Here is a 22,096-nt window from a genome sequence, read left to right as displayed (position 1 = left end):
TGGAAATTTGGAAATCTCACATGGCTCAGGAATAAACAGAAAAGAGGTGCCAGGTGCATCCGTGGTTTTAGGGGAAAAAAAATCAATATGGTGGTCACAAGCCTGCCACTGAAACTCTGCCCCTTTTCCACATGCATATCCCACATAAGAGCCTGGAAGGAGCATGGCGGTCGTGCAAACTCCTGGGTGACACCTCTGTTCTACGAGTTGTACCGGTTGCCAGTTGACTTCTGAGGAGACTTCAAGATCGTCATCAATAATGCCTTTCATGGTTCAGAACCAGGATGCCTATGAAACGGTATCTCTTCCATTTTGCCTCTTCATGTTATTAGCTCTAGCCGAGCAGGTATCCTCCAGGTCCCATCACTGCAGTCACGTTATCATCTGGGACCTTGGAGATATGCAGTGATGGTGACGTGCTCTCTGGGCGATAGCATCCACCCACAGTATTTTATTTTATTTTTTGTTATGTATAGGCAGGGGTGTGAGTCTATACAAAACCTTTGTTTATAGTATGTTTTAGGTCTTTGTCATGTATGTGTTTGACTTTGAGAGCAGGCAACTAAATTTCACTTTTGATGTGTGCCATTGTGCCCACAGTGAAAAAATGACAACCTTTTTCCTTTCCTTTCCTTCCCTTCCTTCCAAACCTGGCCACTTTAAGACTTGTGGCTTTCAAATGCCAAAATTCCCCATCTTCCCATTCTTAGACTTGAAGTCCACGAGTCTTAAAGTGGCCAAGGTTTGACATCCCAGGACTACACAGTCCCAAATTTATGGTCAGGCCGAACAACACAGAAGTTCTATTAGCCCCAAGATAGGACACTTTGCAATCCACCCTGATATTGCAATATTGTTCTTAGCAGTTGTCTTCCCTAATACAGCAATACATCTTGGGGGTTTTCTTGTTCTTGGACACATTTTGTCTCCTTGCTCTGTTGGCTCTAATAGTGCATAATCACTTGGCCTAAAACAGCTTGTAACTTTAACAAATAAACACTGAAATAAATCAGCCAGAGCTGGGGAGATAGAGAAGGAGCTTTATCCTCAAAGAGCCCCAGGATTATTCTAGGTCAGGAGTAGGCAACCTTGGCTCTTTTATGCAGGTCTTTTTTTCTCATAGAACGTTCAGAATGGAGTTCCGGCACCTTTTTTGGATGGAACCTTGTAGGGTAGGCAAGGCAGGTTGTATGACATGTGTGAGTTCCGGCACCTTTTTCTTTTACAAAAAAAGCACTGCTTTTATGACTGGTGGACTTCAACTCCCAGAATTCCTGACCTAGCTATGCTAGGTCACCAGTCACCACTATGAAGTCCACCAGTCATAAAAGAACCAAGGTTGCCTACTCCTGTTCTAGGTCAGAGCTTTCCAACCAGTGGTACGCGGACCACCGGTGATACATTGACATCTGGCAGGCGGTACGCAACCATCCTAGAAAAGGTAGCGGGGGAGGGGGAATGAGCTGAACCGGTGGCAGCACCACACAAGTCTGAGCAAGAGACGGCTGGAGCTGCACAGCTGTCAAGGGCTCAGCAGAAGCACAAAGATCAGTGCCAGGATCCAGCTGGAGCTCGGCACTGATCCTGGTGCTTCTGCTGAGCCCAGAAGAAGTGCCAATCAGCTGGAATGTTGCAGCATCCCCAGGGTCTTGTGATTTACACTCAGATGCTTGGCAACTGATTCATATTTATGACGGTCACAGTGTCCCAGGGTCACGTGAAGCGACCAAAACCTGCTGCAACCACCCAGCAGAGGGGGGAAAATAAAAACCAAACACCCCCCACCCCACCCCCACTGCCAATCCTCAACAGAAAAGCTCACAACAATGAAAAGCTCAGACAGAAGGAAGAGTGCCGCCGGGCGGGCAGGCAGGTGTCTTGCTCAGCTGTGGCTTGGGGGGGCACTTTTTTTAGTGCCATTGTAACTACAAACAGTCACTAAGTGAACTGTTGTAAGTCGAGGACTACCTGTACTTCATCACTTTTTTCCTTTTTTTTTTTTTGGTCATCAAGTTTTTGACACCTTGCTAGGTGACTGGTGGTACTCGGATGTTGCCATATCCTAAAAGTGGTACAATGGGTGAAAAAGTTGGAAAGCCCTGGTCTAGGTTAAGCTAATCTCCTCAGTCAGGCATATTGTTTCACCCAGAAGGGAGAAGAGAAGAGCTTTGGAGGGTGACCCAACCCATTTGCTCTTCTCTTTCTATAAATACAAGTAATTCCTGATTTACAATTGAGCCCAAAGTTTATGTTACATTTATTAAGTGAATGTTGCCCCAATTTATGGCCTTTCTTGTCTCAGTTGTTAAATGAGTCACTGCAGTTGTTAAATGAGTAACATGGTTGTTAAGTGAATCTGGATTCGCCACTGACTGCTCGCCAGGTCACAAAAGGGGATTACATGACTCCGGGATAGAGCAACCGTCATAAATATGAGCCAGTTGTCAAGCATCTGAATCTTGGTCATGTGACCATAGGGATGCCGCAATTGCCATAAGTGTGAAAAATGATCATGTCACTTTTTTCAGTGCTGTTGTAACTTTGAATGGTCACTAAGTGAGCCATTGTAAGTTGAGAACTACCTGCATGGGGACCAGCTCCAATCCCTCCTTTTCCTTCCCCAGCCTTTGCTCACCTGAAAGCAGAACCAGTTTTCTGGAAGTTTGGATTTGGCTGAGCGAACAGGATACAAACAAATGCAGCAAAATGGCAAAGCTGTGGTTAAATGCCCGGGTAAAACCCGTTCCCACAGCCACACTGTTACGTACTGGGCTCTTGAAGAATACCACATGGGTTGCTGGAGCAGCTAACGGCTCTCCAGCAACCCAGATTACAAGTCTCCTATGCTGCAATTGGCTATCTCCAGGCAGCAATGGTTGATTCAAACCTATTGGCTGCCGCCTAGGGGCTAGACTATATATTGTGGCTAGTTGCAGCCATTTCCCCAGTACAGTTTCTGCACGAAATAAACTATGAGTTACCTTGTAGTCAGCTTCGCATCTTCATTCCTGTGCCAAAGAACCCGCTATTTAACACACACAACCTTTGAAAGACAAGCACTTGCAGAGAAAAGTAACCATGCTGACATCTGCGCCCTCCAGCTGTACAGATTTATAAAGGCCTGTGGCCAGAATTGAACCATCTGCTGGACAACATGGAGTGCAGCCAACATCAAATCAGCAAGATGCATCTGCACCAGTGGAGCCCGTGAAACCAAGGGGTGAACTTCCATTTTTATTTATTTTGGGGGGAAAGTGGGTAGAAAAAGGTATATCTGAAAATGTTCCTCTACCCACTTCCTTTTGTTTCTTCCCCTTGCATTGCACAAATGCTCGCAGCAGTTTATCAATTGTGAGTTTTGCCTTTATTTGAAATATCTTTTTTTTTCAAAGAAAGGGGATAGAAAGCTATTTTAACTTACAAAGGGAACCCAAACTCAGTTCAGGAAATACAGATAGTCCTCGATTTACAATAGTTCATTTACTGACAGAAGTTGCAAGGGTGCTTAAATAAGTGACTTATGATCATTTTTCGCACTTATGACCATTGCAGCATCCCCAGGGTCACATGATTTACATTTGGATGCTTGATAACTGTTTCATATTTATGGCGGCTGCAGTGTCCTGGGATCATGTGACCTTCTGGCGAGCAAAGTAACGGGGAAACCAGATTCACTTAACAATGGCATTATTAATTTAACAACTGCAGTGATTCGCTTAACAAATGTGGCAAGAAAAGTCGTAAAATGGAGCAAAACTCACTTCACGAATTTCTCACTTAGCAACATGTTGGTTTCGTTTGTGGTGGTAAGTTACCTGTACAGATGGTCCTCATTTAATGACCACTTGTTCACTGACGGTTCAAACTTATCATGGTGCTGAGCGTAGCACTGGCAGTCATGTGATCACTGTTCAGGTGCAAGGCAACCAGTTTGCACTTTACAACAGTTTGCACTCTACAGTTGCAGAGTCTCACAGTCATTTAATCAACATCTGCAACCATGCCTGCTGGCTTCCCACAAACAAAGTCAATGGGGAATCTGGCAGAGATGGTCACATGTTAGTCTACTCTAGCTAGTCCCCACTCCTTCTGTTACTAGTACAGATTAGGCGAAACCTGGCTCAAAAACAGTAAATGTGAGAGGGACCTTGGCGTTCTAGTGGACGACCCCTTAGACGTGAGCCAGCAGCGTGCGGCAGCAGACAAAAAAGCTAACACAATTCTCAGTTGTATAAACAGAGGCATAGAAGCAAAATTACGTGAAGTATTAGTACCGCTTTATAAAGCCTTGTAGGAAGGCCACACCTGGAATCCTGCATCCAGTTTTGATCACCATGTTACAAAAAAACGATGTTGGGACTTTGGGAAAAGTGCAAAGAAGAGCAATTAAGATGATTGAAGGCCTGGAGACTAAAACTTATGAAAAATGGTGGCAGGATTTGGCAAATGTCCAGTCTAGAGAAAAAAAGGAATAGGGGGGACCTGATAGCAGTCTTCCAGTATTTGAGGGGCTGCCACAAAGAAAAGAGGGTAAATTTATTTTCTCAAGCACCAGAAGGCCAGACAAGAAACAATGGATGGAAACTAATCAAGGAGAGAAGCAACCTGGGATTAAGGAGAAACTTCCTAACAGTGAGGACAATCAACCAGTGGAACACCTTGCCTTCAGATGTTGTAAATGCTCCATCACTGGAGGTTTTTAAGAAGAGACTGGACAGTCACTTGTCCAGAATAGTATAGGATCTCCTGCTTAAGCAGGGGGTTGGACTAGAAGACCTCCAAGGTCCCTTCCAGCTTTGTTCTGATTCTGGTTCTGTTGGCCTCCCTGTCCTCACACTACATTGTGCCAGCATCCTCCTTTCTGTACTGCCCCCCCCAAGCCTCCATTCTCCCCCCCCCAAGCACCCAGAGCTCCTTGCCTTGGGACTTCCAATGCAGGTAGTCTTTGATTTACGACCACAATTGAGCCCAAAATTTCTCTTGCTAAGAAGACAGTTGTTAAGTGAATTTTGCCCCACTTACTACATTTCTTGCCGCAGTTGTTAAGTGCATCACTGCAGCTGTTAAGTCAGTAACATGGTTGTTAAGTGAATCTGGCTTCCTCATTTGACTTTGTTTGCCAGTTCACAAAAGGGGATCACATAACCCCCAGGACACTGCAACCATCATAAATATGAGCCAGTTGCCAAGCGTCCAAATTTTAATCCCCCGACCAGGGGGTGCTGCAATAGTTAAAAAAAAACATAATCCAGACAAAATGGAAACCAGAATGGTTTAACTTCCATTAAAAAAAAGTGTTCATGATTAAAACTTGGAAAAGACCAATAAAGCTTTGATAAGAATTAAATGGGGAAGAGGATGTAATTATGTGAAAACTGCATTTCAATCAGGGCAAAATGTTGACATCATTTCGGAATGATCACATCTGCTAGGTTAAATAATGGTATAAAAATGCAACTATTTAAAGAAGCAGGGAAAAACTGCATCACCAAAGGAAATCTCAAGAACATTGAGAGATAGTAAACAGAGAAATTATAGATTGTCTGGCAAACATACTAGTGCCTTGCATAGCCCAGTTTTAATAATGCTGAAGGAAGTAGCTGAATCATCTAATGACACAGATAGTGCAAAGCAGCCAATTACAGAAATCTATGGCAGGTCTTATTAAGAAGAAAAATGCCATTCCTCTAGACACATTGTGTGTGTGTGTGTGTGTGTGTGTGTGTGTAAATATCTGCCTTCCCGTGAGCTTACAAGGAAAATTCCCATGGCAAGCAGGGGCCACCTCTGCATTCAGAGGTGGAGAATATCTGTATGCACTGGACTTCCCTTCAATTGGCAACAGTCTCTGGCCCAGGCCTATCAAAGTATTCACTCACCAGGACAAACAAAAAACCGTGTGTTTGTCCAGATCATCTGGTTAAGTAAGGTAGATCCCCAAAGGCAGGAAAGCCAGAAGCTTCAGTTCACTAAGGGATGAGCTATCTTGTTTACACAGATACCATCTTACTACCAGTATCTCTAGTGCAGGAAGAACAATGCAGATAGTCCTCGACTTAAAATTGAGTCTAAAAGTTCTGTTGCTAAGTGAAATGGTTGTTAAGTGAGTTTGGCCCCATTTTACGACCTTCCTTGACACAGATGTTAAGTGAATCACTGCAGCTGTTAAGTTAGCAACACGGTTGTTAAGTGAATCTGGCTTCCCCCCATTGACTTTGCTCGTCAGAAGGTCACAAAACATGCTCACACAACCCCGGGACACTGCAACCGTCATAAATATGAGTCAGTTGCCCAGGGTCTGAATTTTGATCACATAACCATAGGGATGCTGCAAAGGTTGTAAGTGTGAAGTCCCTTTCTTCAGTGCCATAGTAACTTCAAATGGTCACTAAATGAACTTTGAGTTGACTATCTGTACTACAGTATCCCACACCTAGCGAGGTGTGGGAAGTCAGCCCCCCCCCCGAGAAGGAAATATTAAAAGGGCAGAAAAATATATTTCCTCAAAGGATCCTAAAGAGGCAGAAACGCATGCCCAGTTTTCTTAATAGCCCCAAGTTTCCCTCCCTCAAGCAGAAACCAGCTCTGTAGAAATGCTGATGTGATAATCCCTTCAGAAGGTTGGAGCCATCCAGCTAGTGCAGGGGTCAGCAACCTGAAACAGTGAAAGAGCCACTCGGAACCGGTTCCCTCACAAAAGGAAAAACTGGGAGCCGCAAAAAATGTGTGCACATGTGCGTACATGCGCACATGCGCAGAACAGGGTTCGACTGAAGAGTGGAGCCAAGGCGAGATATGCACCTACCCTGCATATTTGAACTGATTGGTTGAACTTTTTTAGTCCCACTTTTTTTTTGGACTGCACATGGCAGAGGACTGGGAGCCGCAGGAGACGGTTGAAAGAGCCGCATGCGGCTCCGGAGCTGTGGGTTGCAGACCTGTGAGCTAGGAGATTAAGATGACAAAGACACCTGTTTGGAACGTGGCTCAAGATCCAAAACAAAACAAACTCACTTGGAATTTCAGCAACAATTTTTTTATTTCAAAAGAAGCGTTTGCAAAGGCTTGGTGGACTGAAACACACAAAGGAGTTCAGCCACACCTTACAGAGCTGTTTGACACATTTTTATATCCTATCCCCGATGCAGATTCCCTCTCCCCTATCGCACTCAACGCCCCTTCCCTAATCATCCGATAAAACTTTCCAGACGGCCTAAAACCACTGTCCTTCCCATGTTCCAGGAAGCCCCTTTGTCCATATCCTATCATTTTCTGTTACCACAGTCTGTCTCCTATAGTTGTTTCGATATTTCCTCTTACAATTTGTAACTTCTGCTTTTCACATTTGTACCTGTCAATACTTAGATAAAATATTATTTCTGATCTTCAGTTGGCTTCTGCTTCAATTTTTAGACTCATTAGAAATTTCTGAATAATACTTTTATTCCTTTCACACCTAAAATCTGCATATCCCACCCAAACTCTAAGACAGGTCATAATAGGATTAACCCACAGATGCCAAAAGGCACACTCAGGTCAAAGTATATGACACAGGAAATACAAAGCCTCAAACAGGAACAGGAAACAAACTCAAGAGCCTCAGAGGGTATAAAAACCCACTCCCTACTACATGTGCTCTCTTTTTTTTCCTTCCAGAGCCATCTTTCTGTCTGGCTCTCCTCTCCAATAAACTACAACCTTCTTTCTAAAGCAGTCGCCATGTTGTTTATTCCCGGCCTGGACTGAACCATGATGAAGACTTTTCCTTCAACAGAGGTTTACCCATGTTTGGATGAAGACATCAAAACAGCTGATCATGTGTTACTGCACTGTCCTTTTTACAACAGCTGGTACTCCAAGTCAACAACTAAGTCACTTGCTGAGTGTTTAGGTCAGACTGAAGAGGAAGTAGAACCTTTTCTATTACTGGTAATAACTTTACAACCAAAGCCCAAAATTTTCATTGCTAAACAAGACGGTGAGTTGTGCCCCATTTTTGGTCATGGTTGTCAAGAGAATCATTGCAGTTGATGATGATAACTTTATTGTCACTTTGAATGTACACCAATCGGCATACATCAAAATGAAATTTCGTGGCATACAGCTCTCAAAGGGTCACCACCTCCGATATATACTCCTTGTTCGGGGCCCGCTCAAATTTCACATTGTCCATTTTAGTCTCTAGGGAGTGAACAATGGCAAACAGGACAGATGGAAATGGGGCTCCATGTGGATTAGCCCTCAAATTCGCTTGTATTCTGACAACCTCGCCTTCTTTCCTTTTTCTGATGCTGACTCTTCCACCCTTTCCTTAAAGAGGCCTTGCTTCTTTTCGCCCCTGGAGCACGCTGCTGCCGCCCCCACCAACTCCTCCAAAAGCCTCTCTCTCTTCCTCTGGGCCTGCCGACAGCCTCATCCAGTTCCTTCGCCCCATAAGCTCCAGGTTCTCTCCTCCTCTGCCTCCTCTGGAAACAGCCCTGATTTGCAGTAGAATCCATCACTGGGCCAGCAGTCAGATCTTGCTGCTGGTAGAACAAATTCAAACAGTGCCAACGACTTTTAACGGTCTCACCAACAGTTCCAAAACAACTAGAAACTCGCCAGGCCAGCAAAGATTGTCGGTCGTATGTCGTATGTTACCTTAGTTCCACCATGTTGCTCAAACACATTAAAATCTTCCTGATCATGTGGCCTATAGCCCTTACTATCCCTCCCAAAACTATTCGCCTTCAAGAGCCAATGCAGCCGCAGCCATTCCAGGCGCCGCCATCTTAGTTGTTAAGTGAATCTGGCTTTCCCGAGACTTTGCTTCTCGGAAGCTGACTCAGAAGGTCACAACTGGCGATCACATGACCCCAGGACAGTCATGTGATCGGTCATAAATATGCACCAATTGTCAAGCACCCAAGTTTTGATCACCTGACCATGAGGGTGCTGCAATGGTCATGTGAAAACTGGTTTTAAGCCATTTTTCCAGTTCTGATGTAACTTCAAATGATCACTAAATGAATGGATGTTAAGTCGAGAATTATCCATATCAGATCAGTTCACTTAAATCTCCAAGAAAGTAGCTGAATTCTGTTCTACGGTGAGATTTTAAACCACAACAATGTAAAGTTACAATAGCATATGGACAAAAATGTATTGCTTGGATCAGATATAATCTTGGTTTAAGATGAAATATGTTATGCCCCGAAGAAGGAATATTCCTTGTTCAAGAGCTACCGTTGTCTGATCTTGTTCCAGCTGCGTCAGTATCTCACTTGAGAATCCCAATTTATATAATTTGTCATTTATTTTGGGTTTCCTAGAGGAATTAATATTCATCAGACAGGATGAATAAGTCCTTGCCTTATAACCTCTTGCTTAGCAACCATTCAAAGTTACAACTTAATAATAATAATAATAATAGAAGAAGAAGAAGAAGAAGAAGAAGAAGAAGAAGAAGAAGAAGAAGAAGAAGAAGAAGAAGAAGAAGAAGAAGAAGAAGAAGAAGAAGAAGAAGAAGAAGTTGGAAGGGACCTTGGAGGTCATCTAGTCCAACCCCCTGCTCAGGCAGGAAACCCTTTACCATTTCAGACAAATGGCTGGCCAGTCTCTTCTTAAAAACTTCCAGTGTTGGAACGTTCACCACTTCTGGAGGCAGGTTGTTCCACTGGTTAATTGTTCTAACTGTCAGGAAGTTTCTCCTTAGTTCTAGGTGGCTTCTCTCCTTGACTAGTTTCCATCCATTGCTTCTTGTCCTGCCTTCAGGTGCTTTGGAAAAGAGATTCACTCCCTCTTCTTTGTGGCAGCCCCTTAGATATTGGAACACTGCTATCATGTCACCCCCCACCCTTCTCTTCGTTAAACTACACATACCCAATTCCAGCAACCGTTCCCTATATGTTTTAGCCTCCAGCCCTCTAATCATCTTTGTTGCCCTTCTCTGTACCCTTTCTAAAGTCTCAACATCTTTTTTACATCGTGGTTACCAAAACTGGATGCAGTATTCCAGGTGTGGCCTTACCAAGGCATTGTAAAGTGGTATTAGTACTTCACGTGATCTTGATTCTATCCCTCTGTTAATGCAGCCTAGCACTGTGTTGGCTTTTTTGGCAGCTGCAGCACACTGATGGCTCATATTGAAGTGATTGTGCACTAGGACTCCGAGATCTCTCTCACAGTTACTACTACTGAGCAAGGTACCACCTATACTATGCCTGTGCATTTGATTTTCCCTGCCTAAATGTAGAACCTTAGTTTTTCACCACTGAATTTCATTTTGTTAGATAGTGCCCAGTGTTCGAGTCTGTACAGATCCTCCTGTATCTTAAGCCTATCTTCTGGAGTATTGGCTATTCCTGCCAGCTTCGTGTCGTCTGCAAATTTTGATGAGTTCCCCATCTATCCCCTCATCCAAATCGTTGATGTAGATGTTGAAGAGCACTGGGCCCAGAACAGAGCCCTGGGGCACCCTACTACACACTTCCTTCCATGTAGATGCGGTTCCATTGAGGACCACACGCTGAGTACGGCCTGTCAGCCAGCTACGAATCCATCTGGTGGTGATGCTATCTAACCCACATTTTTCTATCTTATCAAGTAGTAGGTTGTGAGCTACTTTGTCAAATGTCTTACTGAAGTCCAAGTAAATTATATCTACAGCATTCCTCTGATCCACTAATTTTGTCACTTGGTCAAAGAATGCAATAAGATTTGTCTGGCATGATCTGTTGTTGACAAACCCATGTTGGCTTTTAGTGATAACTTTGTTTGCATCAAGGTGTTCACTGATTTGTTGTTTGATTATCTTTTCCAGAATCTTCCCAGGTATTGAGGTCAGGCTGATAGGTCTGTAGTTTTCCCCTTTTTTGCATATGGGAACTACATCAGCTCTCTTCCACTCCTCTGGTAGTTCCCCAGTGCTCCAGGATCTTTGAAAAATATAGTTCAGTGGTTCTGAGATCACGTCTGCCAGTTCCTTGAGAACTTTGGGGTGTAATCCATCTGGTCCTGGTGATTTGAACTCATCTAGGCTGGACAGGTGCTCACACCATTTTCTTGCCTATCTTAACTTGCGTTTCTATTCTGTTTTTTATGGCACTGTTTTTGGTAGGTTGGACTGTTTTTTCCCTTTGTGTAAAGACAGATGCAAAAAACGAGTTAAATAGTTCTGCTTTCTCCCTGTTGCTTGTCACCTTCTTGCCAATTTCCCCTACTAATGGACCTATCATTTCCTTGACTTTTTTCTTGTTTTTTATATGTTGAAAGAAACTTTTTTTTGTTATTTTTGACTCTGGTCGCAAGCCTTAGTTCATTTTGAGCCTTAGCTTTCCTCACTTCATCTTTGCAGGCACAGGCTGTTTGCTGATATTCTGCCTTAGTTATGTGCCCCTCTTTCCACTTCTTATACTTGACCTTTTTATCTTTCAGTTTATCAGAGAGTTCTTTATGCAGCCATGCTGGTTTCTTTTGAGAGCTGTTATTTTTCTTCTTTGTTGGTATTGTGCTAGACTGGGCCTTTATTATCTCACTTTTCAAAATTTCCCAAGCTTCTTGCGTTGTTTTCCCCTTTAGGATTCTCATCCATGGAATTCTTCCCAAGGTCTCTCTAAGTTTATTGAAATTAGCTCTTTTAAAGTCCAAGACTCTCGTTTGGCTGTGTTCTATTGCTTGTGCTTCCAGAATGTTGAATTCCAATATTGCATGATCACTTCCCCTCAAGGTTCCTGTGGCTTCGACACTTTCTATCATTTCATCTCTGTTAGTGAGAATTAAATCTAATATGGCTAATCCCCTAGTTCCCTTCTCTACTTTTTGGGAGAGAAAGTTGTCTGCTAGGTTTGTCAGGAATCTGTTTGATCTTCCACTTGGTGCAGAGTTTGTCTCCCAGTTGATATCAGGGTAATTAAAGTCCCCCATTACTATTGTGATGCGCTTCCCACATAACTTAGTTAGCTGACTAGCAAAAAGTTCATCTATTTCCTCTGCTTGGTTGGGCAGCCTGTAGTATACACCTATGGCAATGTCATTTTTTCTCCTTTTATATTGACCCAAATGCATTCAAGTTTACAGTTTTCATCTTGCTGGAAAAATGTAGTATATGACCAAGTTTCACACTTACAATCGTTGCACTGTCCACACAATCTCATGATCACCATTTGCGACCTTCCAAGTGGGCTTCTGTTGTGCAAAATCAATGGGGAAGCTGACAGAGAAAGTCAAATTCATGGTCATGCCTCACTTAATATCCAGTGATTCACTTAATGGCCATAGCAAGTGTTATAAAATCGAGTGTGGTCATGTAATACTTCACTTAATGATTACACACAATTTAATAATACATTTGTCTGGTTCCTACTGTGGTTCAGGACTATCTATAAGTTGTATCAGAATGATTCAGACTGAAAGTGGGCGTTTAACCAATATCTGAATACAATAGCCATGCCTTCATTTCTACTTTTATAAATCCTGTCTCCAAACATAAAAGCAGGGCTAGGCATACAGTCTTTCTAATTTCTTTCTAATCTTTCTAATTTCTCATGGATTAAACTGTATTCCATAGGAACAATGCCAGGCTCTTTTCTTTAGAGAAAAAAAAATCCAAATTGAAAATCCGGAGTTACATGGGTTTCCCAAATAAAAAGAAATAGCTACATACCACAGTGGGTTTCTCTTCCTTGCCAGCACAATAAGAGTCTGATAGATTTTTATTGCATAAATCTAAAGCAAATCCACAAGATGGCATGTACAAAAAGCACTGGCAATATGAACAAAAGATTAATTCTTACCTTGATCCACATTAAGACAGGAGAAGAGACTGATAATCTGTCATCATGTATGTAAACACCACCTTGAGTGCTATAGAAAATAAGAATATTAAAAATGAGTAGCATTACAGTAACCTGTTTTTCTGCTCTGGGTCCCCCCAAACACAATTGTCTAGTGATAAGACTTGTGCATAAGAGGGACAGCTAAACTCATAACTTCCAATTACAGTATTGAAAAAATGTGTACTTTCTCTTCTTGTATTAAAATGCACCTTTGAGCCGGTAAATAAAACCAAAGGGCTATATTTTTTTTGAACTAACACATCTTCCAGTCTCCAGAACTATCAAATAGGTATGCTATTATTTTAAACCCTCCAAAAGAGGCTAATTAGAGCAACAGTCTTCCATATAATGATGTATGGATATAAGAGATGGACACTAACAATGGCTGATTAAAGAAAAATGGATCCTTTTGAACTAGGGTGCTGGTAGTAAATTATTGGGTGTACCATGGACAGCCAGAGCAAGGAACAGAGAAACGCTGGATTGTACGTATAAAACCAGTCCCTTCAGTACAAGCCAAAATCACAAAACTACACCTGATTTACTTTGGCCATTCATTGGAGAAGTCAATGATGCTAGGAATGGTATAGGGCAGAGGTAGGCAACCTTGGCTCTTTTATGACTCATGGACTTCAACTCCCAGAATTCCTCAGCCAGCATGGCTCAGCTTGGAAACCTCTCCTTTTCCCCTCAGGATGGCTTGGCTCAGGAATTCTGGGAGTTGAAGTCCACGAGGCATAAAGCAGCCTATGCCTAGGCCAGGGGTAGGCAACCTTGGCTCTTTTATGACTCGTGGACTTCAACTCCCAGAATTCCTGAGCCAGCATGGCTCAGCTTGGAAACCTCTCCCTTTCCCCTCAGCATGGCTGGCTCAGGAATTCTGGGAGTTGAAGTCCACGAGTCATAAAAGAGCCAAGGTTGCCTACCCCTGGGTTAGGGGAACAAGAAGAAAAGGCAAATAAAGAACTTGCTGGTTTGATACCCTGAAAGCTGATACAAAGATGAATATCCAGCAACCGACAGAAGCTGTGCTTGACAGGGTAACATATGCAGCATTTGCCTATAAAGTCATCAAGAGTCAGATACAACAACAAAAGAGGGATGAAAAACATAGGGGTTTTTTTCACCTGCTCCTAGCACAGAAAAGTGCGAGAACTGAGAAGGACAAAACATTTTACTCAAACAGAGAAGGGTTGTTCCCAAGCACTGTGTGTTATTTCCAATGGACAACAGAAAGGAGTTGTTGATGTTCTTCTTAAGCACTGTACGTATTAGATGTAAGAACCACTTATTCTGTGCTCACTTAGTTCTTACAGTGTAGCTATCAATCAATAATGTGATGATGGTCCTGTCTGGCTTTATCAGAGAGTCTGGCAAAAGGGACAAGAGAACTTGGCTGGCCTAAGGCCACCCAGCAGGTTTCCCAGGCTTAAGCGGGGACTAGAACCCAGGTCTTTCTGGCCATTGACTAAGAGGAAGTTACTGGCTCAGAGATACTCAGCTGGCTTTTATGAATTAGACAGGACTAGAACCTAGATCATGAATTAGACTAGGACTAGATCGTGGCATCCGGCCCTCTCAATTCCTGGCAAATAGATGGGAAGAAATGGAGGAAGTGACAGATTTTATTTTCCTGGGCTCCAAGATCACCGCAGATGGGGACTACAGCCAAGAAATTAAAAGACGCTTGCTCCTGGGGAGGAAAGCCATGGCAAATCTAGACAGCACACTAAAAAGCAGAGACATCACCCTGACAACAAACGTGCATATAGTCAAGGCTATGGTCTTCCCAGTTGCAATGTATGGCAGTGAAAGCTGGACCATAAGAAAGGTTGAGCACCAAAGAATTGAGGCCTTTGAACTATGGTGCTGGAGAAGACTCCTGCGAGTCCCTTGGACTGCAAGGTGATCAAACCGGTCAGTCCTAGAGGAGATCAACCCTGACTGCTCTTTAGAAGGCCAGATCCTGAAGTTGAAACTCAAATACTTTGGCCACCTAATGAGAAGGAAGGACTCACTGGAGAAGAGCCTAATGCTGGGAAAGGTTGAGGGCAAGAGAAGAAGGGGACGACAGAGAATGAGGTGGCTGGATGGAGTCACTGAAGCAGGAGGCCTGAGCTTAAAGGGACTCCAGAAGATGGTAGAGGACAGGAAGGCCTGGAGGAACATTGTCCATGGGGTCGCGATGGGTCGGACACGACTTCGCAACTAACAACAGAACCTTTAGGTATGGATACAGGTTATATGGGAAACTGTCTCGCCCATGCCACCTGCACCATCAGTCAAGGAATTCCAGCTGGGGGGAGGTCCAGAAGAAGAGACTTTTCTTCCATGGTTCCTGGTTTCTGGAACATAGCTCTCCACCCCCACCCCAGGTGAGATCCTCTCCTTCTGAAAGGGCCTGATTCTGTCCAGGCTCTGCCAATTGACCTGCAGCCTAAATAGGAGCGTTGACATTCTGGACGTAGTGAATGGCTTGAAATAAGGCCTCCCTTCCTTATCATCTTTGTTAATTTTAAGTCATTTTTAATATTGTATTATTTTGATGCCTTATCTTGTTGCTTTTATTTGGTGGCAAGCCATCCTCAGTCACCTCTTGGTGAGAAGGGTGGCATATAAATTTAATAAGCGAATAAATAAATCCAGCAGCTTCCCCATTTTGCCACACTGACTGCATCACTGGAGATTTTTAAGAAGACACTGGGTAGCCATTTGTCTGGAATCGTATAGGATTGGACTAGAAGACCTCCAAGGTCCCTTCCACCTCTGATAATTCTTAGTGAGAAGAAGTAACTGGATCGAAGTCCCCCAACAGGCTTCCACGCCTATGGAAAAACTAGAAACTGGGTCTCTTGTTTTTGTTACAGCACACTCACAATGACACAATGCTCTGCAGATGGGCAGAATAAAAAAAAGTAATGCTGGGTCTTGAGCAATAGAGCAATAGAGAAACATAATTATGCAAAAGGAGAGAGAATGATGAGAAAGATATATCCAATCTGGAAGTATATCCCCTAAGTAATCTCTCATTAAGAAGTAAAAATACAACATTAAGAAGTAAGAATACAACATTCAAATAACAGAAGGGACCTTGGAGGTCATCTAGTCCAACCCCCTGCTCAGGCAGGAAACCCTATACTATTTCAGACAAATGGTTGTCCAATCTCTTCTTGAAAACCTGGGTTGGAACATTCACAACTTCAGGAGGCAAGTTGTTCCGCTGATTAATTGTTTTCACTGTCAGGAAATGTCTCCTTAGTTCCAAGTTGCTTCTCTCCTTGATTAGTTTCCATCCGTTGCTTCTTGTCCTGCCTTCAGGTGCTTTGGAGAATAGGTTGTCCCTCCTCTTCTTTGTGGCAGCCCCCTTAAGATATTGGAACACTGCTCTAAATATGAAGTGCATATTTAGGAAAAGGCAACATATAAATGTAGATACAATCCCAGAATTCCAGCTTAGTCCAATGTTTTTCAACTTTGGCACTTTTTAAGTAGTATAGATTTCAACTCTCAAAATTCCCCAGCCAGCTTTCTTGATAATTTTTCTTACAGTTTTAGATGGTTGGTTTAAAAAAAAGGGAAGAAATATTATTCCAAGAAACTGTAAAAATAATAGTTCTGGGAACCAGCATAGTTCTCTAGCATCACCTGGGAGTTAGTCAGCAGAAAATCTGGCTAATTACCCCAGACAGATGTCATCTTAAGTGCAATGTCATGCTGACCCAAGTTAAGGAAAACAACAGAGATTTGTTCCAGGGATAGGTCATTCATCAAGATTGTTGATGTTCCAAAATAGCATCTAAATCCATAAACAAGGAAATATGCCTAGGAAAACATTGTGTTCCTTCTCAAATTGAATATGAGTTGCCAAGGTTGAGAAACTTTTGAGCTCAATCTTCCAACTGGGAATTCTGGGAGTTGCAATCCTGACACATCTGGAAAATGCATTTTCCAGATGTGTTGGGATTGCAAATCCCAGGATTTTCTTTATCCAAAGAAAACCAACCCAGTTTGTATCAGTTATGTTGGATGAAATGCAAAAGGAAGAAAAACGTACCCAAATTCTGGCAGATCTTTGTCGAAATTAATACTGTCCTCATAGATGACTCTCAACTGTTCATCAACCGCAATTACTTTCAGCTGGAGAAAGAACAAGTTGTTAATTCTGAATTCGGAAGAAGCAATCATTTCTACATGATCAGTCGCTAGAAAGTGATACTTCATGCTGGCTTCCTCCCACGATCATAAAGCATGGATTGTTGATTGATGTCCTATTTCTCGGGTGCAAATTAGAGCCTCACCAAAAAGAGATTGAAATCCTCATGATTGGGTTGGAAAAATATTTCACCATTTCCAATCAGTGTCCCCAGGCTTTATTTCTGCATGATCAAGCTCTTCTTTTACAATTGCTTTTCACAAAACCCAAATTTTAAAACATGAATTTGTGGTAGACAGCTATCGATTTTTTCTTCTGCTCATGTCAAGAGAGGAATAGAAGATGACAATCTTGGATACTGCTGTGATGGAGTTTTGGGTTGTTTTTTTTAACAAAGTAAAGTGAAAATAATTCAACACTTTATTTTACCTCTCCCTATCATTGCATACAGGTGGTCCTCGATTGTCCTCAATTTACAACCACAATGGACTCTGGAATTTCAATTTTTGCGGTCATAAGTTGAAGCACGTGACTGGATTCAATTTTACAGCTGTATTTACAACAGTTGTAAAGTGAGTCATTAAGGCTGTAAAACGTATCACATGTTCTTTAAGCCAGGGTCTTCAAACTTGACCCTTTTATGACTTGTGGACTTCAACTCCCAGAATTCCTCAGTCAGGCATGCTGGCTGAGGAATTCTGTGAGTTGAAGTCCACAAGTCATAAAAGGGCCAAGTTTGAAGACTCCTGCTTTAAGCAACTCATAAGTGCGAGAAAACCTGGAGCCAGAAGAGATGCAAATTGGTGCTAGATAAAGAGTCAACGGACTTCAAGGGGGGGGGCTGGACTTAGGTCACTTTTGGGGGGATGAGGATGTGTTTGACCCTGCCCTCGGGCTCAGCCTACTCATCTTCTACATCACGTTGAGCAAATCTATTCTTCTGAATGGGCAATTTTTGCTGGAAACCATCTCTGCAGACATGTTATAGTTATAGTTATAGTTTATTTGATTTATATACCGCCCTTCTCCTTGGTAGGGACTCAGGGCGGTTCACAGGGCATATATCAAAAAGAGAATACAAAAATTAAAAAAGGAATTAAACCCATGCCCAATAAAACAGTGGTACAAATTAAAAACAATTAAAAACCCATAATCCCCCATCAGGCCAGACCAGCTAATTCGAACAGGTGGGTCTTCAGGCCCCGACGGAAAGTTCGGAGGTCTGGTGCCATCCGGAGCTCCACCGGCAGTTGATTCCATAATGCCGGAGCCCCCACAGAGAATGCCCTCCCCCTGGGGGCCACCAGTCGACATTCCCTGACTGGCGGCACCCTGAGGAGGCCCTCTCTGTGGGAACGCACAGGGCGGAGGGGAGTCGATGCCGGCAGCAGGTGGTCCCCGAGGTATCCCGGACCCATGCCATGTAGGGCCTTAAAGGTCATAACCAACACCTTGAACCTCACCCGAAAGACAACTGGTAATTCAGGCCCGTGGCAACCAGGTTGCATTTACAACAGGATGCAGCACACTGTGCCCATCCATGTGGTTATGATTTGCAACCTTCTGACAAAAAACATTCATTGGGGAAGCTGGGTTTGTTTAACAACTATGTGATTTGCTTAATAACTGCCGTGATTTGCTTTCCAACCATGGTAAATATCGATGTAGAATTGGATCCAATGATGACTCAATTTATAACTGCACTGACATATGACCAAAATTCCAACCCCAATTGTCAAATAAGTCAAGGACTACCTTAGGGAAATTGAGGCTACACAGAAGAAAATACTGTATTGACCTCATGGAAAGTCTTCCACACAGTGATAGTCACCTACCCACACATAAAAAAAAAATCCACAAGACCCAGAAGCCACAAGGCTGATAAGAAAAAGCAATCCTACAATGAAGCAACTGGAGCCCCAACCTTTTAGATCAGGGGTCTTCAAACTTGGCCCTTTTATGACTTGTGGACTTCAACTCCCAGAATTCTTCAGCCAGGCATGCAGGCTGAGGAATTCTGGGAGTTGAAGTCCACAAGTCATAAAAGGGCCAAGTTTGAAGACCCCTGTTTTAGATCTAACCTATTACTCCTAAGGTCTCCAGGTGTCACCTATCCAAGTTTTAATCAGATCTAAACCTGCTTAGCTTTTTTCAAGATTAGTCCAAGAACTCATTCCATTTTCTATCAAAGTTAAACTAGCTGCTTGCAGTAAATATGGTCAGTTCCTAGCCATGAATTTAATATTTTCCCTTACTCTAAATTACAATTCTGGAGGGCTCCTGAGGCCACATATGGCTCAGCCTTCATTGTGTGAAAGTGAGTTAGCTGCTTTGCAGAAGTATTTTTAATTTTTTGTGGCCTTTGCCAGCTGGATATTCTCTTTGAATAAAATAATTGTAGATTCTTTTCACAAGATACACAGTCTTTAAAGCATAGGATACACAGAGAGAAGGTGGTTTACATAACCTGCCCTTCAGAGAAGATCCAGAATGTATGTGCAAGACGAATTTATAAAGTGACATGCACTTTCTGTCTAATTTTAGTTTGTTTTGGTCTAACGGATATTAACCTATTAAGAAATCTATAGCAGTTAACTGCATAGTTAACCTTTGGTTCCTCATCTGAGTATGTCACAGCTCAGCGAGTTCAAGTTGGGTTTGCTTGTAAACTTAAAGAAGTCTTAAAATGGCTCACTTTTCAGAGTTTGCCTTACTAGAGGATGAAAATTATTTTAAAAGTATGAAGTTCATCCTTTCTGAACAAACAGAGAGTACTTTAAAATACAGATATGAAGGCAAACAGAATCATGTCTTAAGAATTTTTCCAAGCAGTACTATAATGCTCCTTTGGAATTCTCTTTTTCTCTTTGAGAAAAAAAAATCTCCAGTCAAAACCAGAAATACACATTTGCAGATATAGATAGTAGCAGAATTGGCAGCAACGTCTTTTGAAATTTTGGCTGCAGTTTAACCTATCAAAAATAACAGTGGAGTACTAAAAAAGGTAAAGGTAAAGGTTCCCCTGCACATGCGTGCTAGTCGTTTCCGACTCTAGGGGCCGGTGCTCAACTCCGTTTCAAAGCCAAAGAGCCAGCCCTTGTCCGAGGACGTCTCCGTGGTCATGTGGCCGGCATGACTAGACGCCAAAGGCACACGGAACGCTGTTACCTTCCCACCGGAGTGGTCCCTATTTTTCTACTTGCATTTTTACGTGCTTTTGAACTGCTAGGTTGGCAGAAGCTGGGACGAGTAACAGGCGCTCACTCTGCTACGCGGCACTCGGGATTCGACCCGTCAAACTGCCGACCTTCTGATCGACAAGCTCAGCGTCCTAACCCACTGAGCCACCGCGTTAGATTAGTGCTTTTCAAACTTGGCAACTTTTAAGACGTGAGAACTTCAACTCCCAGAATTCCCTAGCCAGGATGCTTGTTGGGGAATTCTGGGAGTTGAAGTCCTCACATCTTAAAAGTTGCCACGTTTAAATAATATTGCTGTACACATGGAAACTGAAACAAAGGATTTTTATCGTAAACAGATTCTTACTTGAATCTCACCTCTCAACAATGTTGCAATCCTATGTACTGCAGGGGTGAAACTGGAGCAGAAATCTCAGCAAAAACACCTACAAACTTTCCTCCATTATATTTTGACTCTAAACCAAGTTAATCATATATGTCAATTGCTAACTGTTTGGGTTTTTAACTGAAGGACATGGAGAAAATTTAAGATTCCCAGCTAAGTGTACTTATCTGACAGAGCCTGGAATCAGGACCTCAGTGCACTGAACATGTGCAGAGTGCTTGGGGGAAGTGAAGGTCTAGCAACCCAGGGACCCACACCCCCACCCCCCCGTTGAGGAAGAACGAGAGGGAAAGATTATATTTATTATTCAATTAATAAATAACGATTATTTATTTAAATATCTTTAAAATTTATCTTTGCCTTTTAAATTTCACGTGCGGTACTATTTTTACGCTTTAACATCAGAGAAGAGGCAGAATGAGAGAGATCTTGCGTCTCATGGGGGGGAGCTTGGCTAAAAAAGTACATTTTCTACCAAAAACTAAAATGAGTTCCAGTTCTATTTTTAAACCAGCCTTCCCGAGTAAACGCCGTCTGGGACGTCAGGCTATATCTCCCATCCCGTGTGCCGGGGAATGATGGGATCTGCACTGCGAGGCGCTGTACGAGCCGCGCGGTTAGCCTCCCTGCTCCGCGCGCGCTTGGCGCTTCTGGAGAGAAGACAGCTGAGCCCCGCGGCTGCTACCGGAGGAACGGCTCTTTGCAGCCTGCCCAGCTGCTGCCGCCACCGACGCCTCCTGCTCGGTACCTGCTGGGTGCTGAAGTCCCACCCCAAGAAGCAGAGCCCAGGAGACGAGGCCATGACGACTCCGCTTCCTCTTCTCGGTGAGCGCGGTGGGAGGCGCCGCGGGCGACGTTGAAGCAGCTCCGGACGACGACGACGCCTCCTTTGCAGCGCCAAACGCCGCGCTCCCTGCTGGCTGCCTTCTCCGGAGCAGTGGTGCAGGATCCGGATTGCACGCCCCTCGGCCGCCCCGCCCACACATCGGTCCGGACTATGCAAGGCTTTCCACGTTCAATTCCCCGGCCACTATGAGAGCGCACGGGTGCCCGAGTGTGAAAGGGAACTGGCGCGCACAACCTGTCTGTTTGGAGCGATGCTAGAAGCAGAAGTTAAACAAAAATGAAAATTAAATCACTCTGTCTGTCTATCATGGCCGCCCATTTCACTCTAAGTAGCTTTCAGGGGCATACAGTAGAACCAACAATTAAAACAGGGGTGTCCAACTCAATTTCACTGAGGGCCGCATCAGCATTGCAGTAGCCCTCAAGGGGCCGGGTGGGTATGGCCAGGGTGGGCGTGGCTAGAGTGCGTATGGCCTACTGGGTGGGCGTGGCCAGCTCTATATCGTTCGCATCAAGGGTGCCTATGGGGGCCTGGGCAGGAGTGGGGCAGATCTGAGGGTCTCTGGCAGAAGGAGGGTCTCTGGGCCAGGGCCAAGGCAGTGGGGGCCGTTCCCTCACTGTTTCCAGGATGGCTTCGCGGGCCACATGAAACCACTTCGCGGGCCGGATCCGGCCCCCGGGCCTTGTGTTTGACATG

General features: G+C 43.6%; 1 protein-coding gene across 2 annotated transcripts in view; it reads right to left on the bottom strand.

The window, feature by feature from the left end:
* The window catches only part of XYLB (xylulokinase), a 155,030-nt gene extending 133,577 nt beyond the window's left edge, over positions 1-21,453 (bottom strand). Inside the window, exons 1-3 of one of the 2 annotated variants that reach the window (XM_083377001.1) lie at positions 21,302-21,453; positions 16,870-16,952; positions 12,774-12,843 (exon numbers count right to left, since the gene is read on the bottom strand). In XM_083377001.1, coding sequence (XP_083233127.1) covers positions 12,774-12,843; positions 16,870-16,952; positions 21,302-21,355 — 207 coding nt within the window. In that variant the 5' untranslated portion in view covers positions 21,356-21,453. Of the gene's footprint in view, positions 1-12,106; positions 12,191-12,773; positions 12,844-16,869; positions 16,953-21,301 lie in introns of those variants that run through there. The other variant, XM_083377002.1, reaches the window with a different exon arrangement.
* Between the last annotated feature and the right edge of the window lie 643 nt (positions 21,454-22,096).

Source organism: Vipera ursinii (assembly GCF_947247035.1).
Source record: "Vipera ursinii genome assembly, chromosome: Z".
NCBI classification, from domain to species: Eukaryota; Metazoa; Chordata; class Lepidosauria; order Squamata; family Viperidae; genus Vipera; species Vipera ursinii.
The sequence above is the reverse complement of the archived record's forward strand: the minus strand, read 5'-3'. Positions and strand labels throughout refer to the sequence as shown.